At 31.4% G+C, this 5,778-nt stretch overlaps 2 protein-coding genes across 10 annotated transcripts in view; both read left to right on the plus strand.

Moving 5' to 3' along the window:
- Positions 1-5,778, plus strand: part of LOC108972454 (guanylate kinase-like) — a 137,591-nt gene that overhangs the window by 108,381 nt on the left and 23,432 nt on the right. The window contains exons 1-2 of one of the 8 annotated variants that reach the window (XM_018939042.1): positions 4,442-4,472; positions 4,550-4,731. The exons of 5 other annotated variants lie outside the window; for them this stretch is intronic. The gene's annotated coding sequence lies outside the window, so the exon portion shown is untranslated. Of the gene's footprint in view, positions 1-801; positions 884-4,441; positions 4,473-4,549; positions 4,732-5,778 lie in introns of those variants that run through there. 2 more of the 8 variants (XM_018939043.1, XM_018939045.1) reach the window with 2 other exon arrangements.
- The window catches only part of LOC108972451 (disheveled-associated activator of morphogenesis 1), a 199,646-nt gene that overhangs the window by 106,397 nt on the left and 87,471 nt on the right, over positions 1-5,778 (plus strand). The window contains exon 1 of one of the 2 annotated variants that reach the window (XM_018939034.1): positions 807-883. The exons of the other annotated variant lie outside the window; for it this stretch is intronic. Coding sequence (XP_018794579.1) covers positions 836-883 — 48 coding nt within the window. The 5' untranslated portion in view covers positions 807-835. Of the gene's footprint in view, positions 1-806; positions 884-5,778 lie in introns of those variants that run through there. 2 annotated transcript variants of the gene reach the window in all.

Here is a 5,778-nt window from a genome sequence, read left to right on the forward strand (position 1 = left end):
TTTTGTAGCCGTAAATATTATAACTTTACAAACGTTGCGAAAACGTTAAGGGGCTTAAAAATTAAAAAAAAGATATTAAAATTTATAAAAGTAAATTCACAATAGATTTAAAACCTAAAATATATATTGAGTTTTTGAAAAAAATCAACATTTTTAAAAAATTTGTTGTTGTAAATTTAAATTTTCAATAATTAAATTTTTTAGAAAAAGTTAATTTTTTGAATAAAAAGATTATGCATAATAAAAAAATGTTTTGTAGCCATAAATATCAACAATTCCACAAGAACAACATTCCATCACAGTTAACGCCAAAATAACGCAACATTGCAAGTGAGCAAATTTAAAGTGACTTGTTAAACGCGGTCATGTTAAAGAAAAACAACAAAAACATAAAAATTACAACAACACAAGATCACGTACTCAATTCGCACGACCTCTGAACTGACCAGCACACCAGTCGCCAGCGTGTAGTGCCACACATTTACCTACAGCAACTAAAACAATACAACTTTATATGTTATTGTTGTTGTTGCTGGTGTTTCTTGCACTTTAACGTACTTGTTTTAAATTGTGCTTTTGTTTTGCTCTGCTTCATTTCATTTTGCTTGTGCTTCCTTTTACAATATTTTATTTTGTTTTTGTTTTTGCTTTGCGCATGCGTGCGCCGGCTTTTATACGCCACATCTTTGGAATTTGTCACACACCGCAACAGCATTTTGTTGTGCAATTTTGTGAATGGCCAACGGGCATCGATTACAATCAAACGCGCAAAATCTACAGCGACAGCAATTAATACAACAACAACAAGAAAAGCAACAGCAAATACACATACAAAATGTGTTCAAAAAATCAAATGAGTGTACTCATGGAGAAATTAAATACGGTAAGTGAAGGGGAGACCATTTTGTTTTCACATGAAAAATTGGTTTTGCAACAAGACGAGGAAGGAAGCTGCAAAAAGTTTGAAAAATAATAATTGAAAAATTATGGTCTTTAAAAATAATAAAAAAAGGGGTATGACATTAGTCAACACTTTATTTCCAGCATATTTTATATGATATATTTGTAGTAAAGTCTCCACATTAGTTAAGTGAAGTCAAATCAGTTCTCTCAAAGACTAACAAAAGTACCGTTAGTTACTTGCAACACACACCAAACTTAAACCTTTTTTTTATCTGTCTTTCCAATCTTCGCCTTTGGAAATAGTTTTACCTAATTTTTTCTTAGATTCAACGATAATAGGTATTGGCCGTGACTTTGTCATAGTCAAGAACTGCAGTTTCGAACTCTATTACTAACTATTTTCTAACTATTTCGGAAATTTTATTCATTTAAAATTAAGGAATGACATTCGATTAACAAGCTGAGCATTTCTTAGAATAAGAACAATTTTTATGAATATTCCTTTGAAATTTTATCAGATCCTTCCACTTTTTTCTAACGTTAAAGTCAGTTTAGAAATCGATATAATTTTGAAATTTTGTAAACGTCATTTTCTCTTCAAGAAGCTGCTACTTTGACGGAATTGCCAATGTCGAAATGTCGAACCACTATAACATATAGCTGCCATACAAACTCAACGACGGAATTAAGTTCTCGTATGGAAAACTTTCACATTTGACAATGTATCTTCACAGAATTTGGTACAGCTTATTTGCTAAGATAGTAATGTAATATATGAAGAAATTGTGCAGATCGGCTTACCATAGCATATAGCTTTCAAACTGGACACTTAGTTACTAAAAGAAATTCACCTGTGAAGGGTATAATAGCAGCCGAAGTTAATGTTTTTCTTGTCTTTTAATACGAAGTAAACTTAAAAAATTTCAATTGTTTAACAAAAAATATGTAAATATTACTATTTAAACAAATGAATCGTGAAAAAATATCTGTAATGTAGCAAGACCATTTTTCTTTGACTTTACAAAATTTCATCGATTTATCTCAAGTAGTTTATGAGAAAATAAATTTACAATTTTATCATGCTCGAAATTTCAAACTTTAATACCTTTAACACAAAAAAAAAAAAAAAAAATTTTTTTTGACGAAATATTTATATCACGGAGTATGCGTGCGGTCGCCTTCCTAATGAACTAATTTTTAAAATCGGGTAATTTTCGAATTTCTTGGACCACTTTACGTGGTTTGACCCAAGTGAAAGTCGATTTTAATATACAATTTTACTGAGAAGTCCAGCTTCAATTCGATTATCTAGGACCCGTTCGTTCGATTATACCTGCGTCCCTGCCCACCTCACACCTTCCCCACTACTCTAGAAGAAAAAACAATATTGGGGACCGAAATTAAAGCTAATGCTAGAGTATTTTGATAATCCGTGGTTTTAAGTACAAACGGACACTTACTACAAGCCTTAGAATGCGCCTTAATACAAATGACTAACGGGAAGTATTCGCTCACTTGCTGACTTCGCTGCCAGTTGCTTGCATTTTTTGTTAATACTCATATATATAAGAGACTGTGCTTGAGAGGCGAAGTTAAAAATGCTTCAGCAAATAGGTCGCAAAACTAACCGATAGCCACATATTATCGAGACCAAGTAAAAAACTAAGTTTCTAGAAGTTTGTTTAGTAAAGATTGTGTGAAAGCTTCGAGTGAATTTTGAATTACTTTCTAGATCGAAAAGGAATGTATTGAGTACATCATTGTATTTGAAAGAATATTTTGTAAAAATTTTCAAATCAGTTAGATGCGCATATCATAAAAAACCTGTTATTTGGAACAGTTTCAAAACTTGTTAGACCTTAGCTAAATATGCGGAATTTTTTATATTTAGATTTATATTTTCTTATACCTTATTTAAGACCAAATTTTTCACAATCGACTTCAAGTAACTCAGTATAAATGGAGAGATTGTAAGAAGTAGAGAATTTTACTTACAGATATGATTTACATTTAGTATAAACTTTGACGTAAACTTCAAACGTCTGAAGTTGAGAGATTCCAAGTAAAGTTACTTAGCCTAAATTACTGGAACGCCACACAATAATAATGAAAGATTTTTTGATAGTTTTGGAGAAAAATTAGACAATAAATATTTTAAAGTTCATCTTTTTATATAAACATCATTTTTGATGAGTATCAAAGCAAGTCTAATTAGTTGCGTTTGAATAAGTCTTGATCGCTTCTACTGAGTGTTGCTTTGGTATTTCGAAAACAGCGTAGAATCAAAGCATGCGCAACAACAATTCTCACTGAAAAAAAATATAAAATTTTTTGTATATGATTCCCCATTAGCGACTTCCGTGTGCAACAAAACCTACATGCACAGAAAGCCAGCAGTCTTACATCCGCACCACTTGATTCGTAATTAATTTGCAATAAAGTATTTTGCACACATCGAATGATTGCGCTATTAGATAGCACAAAGTGTTTTCAAAAGGAAAAACCAAACAACAAAAAGTGCGCAACAATCAAAACGCATAAACACCGTTAGGTGCATTCGAAATCACTACAAAAATGTGGCGAAGCATAAATGTATGACGTTGGTAATGACACGAACCACAGGTATGCCAATTACGTCCTCATAAAGTACTGCTGTCTATAAGTAATAAGTACCACAAAAGATAGCTGGGAAGTGTGGCGCGAAATGTTTAGTATAGTACGCTGTTTGCTAATTTTACGTGTTGTTAGTTAGTTAGGCTTAAATTATGGTAGGTCTACATTAAATCTCTGTCTTCTGCTTTTTTAATACTGATCATATATGAAAGACTCTAAAGTTCTGTCTACGAAATTCTATCTTTCTTAAACAAAAACGTAACCAAAACACGCCAACCAATCTCGAGTAAAGGGATTAGACTACACCGAAAAACTTCGCTTCTTCCACAGTTTTTGGAACCTTCTATATATACAAGTATATAAGATACTTTAATGATTCTTTCACAGCTTTCAGAACCTTTTTACTTATATGTGAAAAAAACTTATAAAAATCCAGCTTTAAAGATCTTGCCTACAAATTCTTTCAAAACCTACAACTTTATTGTCGAACAATTTTGTAGATTTTTAAAACTTCGGCTTGAAAATAAAACATATGGAAATTCTCGACTGAAAGTAAAAGAGTTAAAATTTTGTTTAGAAAATTTCTGTTTCAAAAGATTTTAAAGCGTTTTCTTTAGGTTTTATTGAAGTTTAAGTGTCGCATTTTAATTTTTTAATTAATTTTTCAATGTTTCTGTTTTCTTAATGCGTTCGAGCAACATACCTATTTATTGTGTTCCCTCCCCGCGTGGCGTCGTTTGTATGCATGTATAACGCGACATTATTAAATTGTAGTTATGTTTGGTGAAAGAAACTATCTTGTCAACTGCTTTACCGACTGTATGTGCAGATAATGTAGTGTTGCTGGCCACCTATAGTACAACTCTGCGTAGACAGCTGGTTTGCCGTATGACAGAAACAGCTGATAACCACATTAGATGTGCGGAGGAGAATTTAGTAAAGTGTTTTTTAATTTGGTATTATTTTTGTTATTGTTTAAAATGTGCAAATGTTTTTGTGATAAATTATTTATGTTTTTAAAATATTGTTGTAGATAATTTCGAGTAAATTGATATACCGCGTGGTGCCAACAATCTTAAAGTCTTCCGGTGAATCTGCACGCATATTAAAAGAAATTGAGGAGCACACTTGACTGTTGCTCAAACGCGCGAATAGCAAAAACAGTGCCGCGAATAGCCTAAACAGTGGTCATAAGTGAAAACTATTCTCATATTTGTCAGTTAAATTATTATTAATTAATAATATGCCGTATATTTATAATGTTTTAATTGCATCATGAAGTCAGCCAATAATCGGCATACTTCAAACGCAAAACACTTTCCCTTACCAATGACAGGCACTTGCTGTTGTTGGCGCGCATAAATTAGTATGCCAAACATTCTTAACCCACTAAGCCGCATTAACATTATTTTTATTTTTTGGTTGTTTGCGTCAACACTTATGAAGGGCGCCACAGTTTAAATGTAAATATCGCTCAGCCACTGGTTTATGAGTGTTGAAATTTACATGTTTTCACCTTCAAACCGATACTAGGTGCTCAGAAATTCAGCACACGTCGTTAGTTTTCATAAAATTTCGTCGTTTTTTTCTTTGAAATGACAAACGCAAGACATATGTACATGAACTCAGTCAATCATTGCCATGTACTTTCTAATAAATGACGCAGTAACGAATATAAATTATGAAAATTACAAAAATAAAATATATATACAACAACAAGTAATTATTAGCGTTTCGATTATATTATGTTCATTGAAAATTTGTGGCTAGTTACGAGAAATTAACGAAAAGTGAAAATGTGAAAATTATTCTTGAAAGTGAAACTTGATTTATATGTTATGTTTTATGTTTGTATTTTATATTTATTAGCTGCATGCGTTGTTCATAATGTTGCATGTTGCTTTTCAAAATTGTATTCATGTTCGATTTTTGAATTATTATTGTTCATTAGGTTTATAACCAATTTTATTGCCGTCTTGCACGAAGATCACATACATTTCTTGCTCAAAGTTTTTTCCAATATATTTTTGACTTACAAGTACTTCGGAAAGCAAACCAAAATATGAAAGCATTGTTGTTATTACAATTTAAGTTTTCTCTTATTTAGCGAGGAAGTAACATAATTGCTTAAGACACGCAAAAGCAACAACAACTTAATACTACGAAATAGCCTTGCCAGTGGGGAGAAAAAAATATTAAAAAAAACTTCAATTAACAAACTAAAAGAAGAAAAATTAAAAATAATAACTAAGAAATATAAAA

The sequence above is a fragment of the Bactrocera latifrons genome, unplaced genomic scaffold (genome assembly GCF_001853355.1).
Source record: "Bactrocera latifrons isolate USDA-ARS-PBARC rearing strain unplaced genomic scaffold, ASM185335v1 scaffold_4, whole genome shotgun sequence".
NCBI lineage: Eukaryota > Metazoa > Arthropoda > Insecta > Diptera > Tephritidae > Bactrocera > Bactrocera latifrons.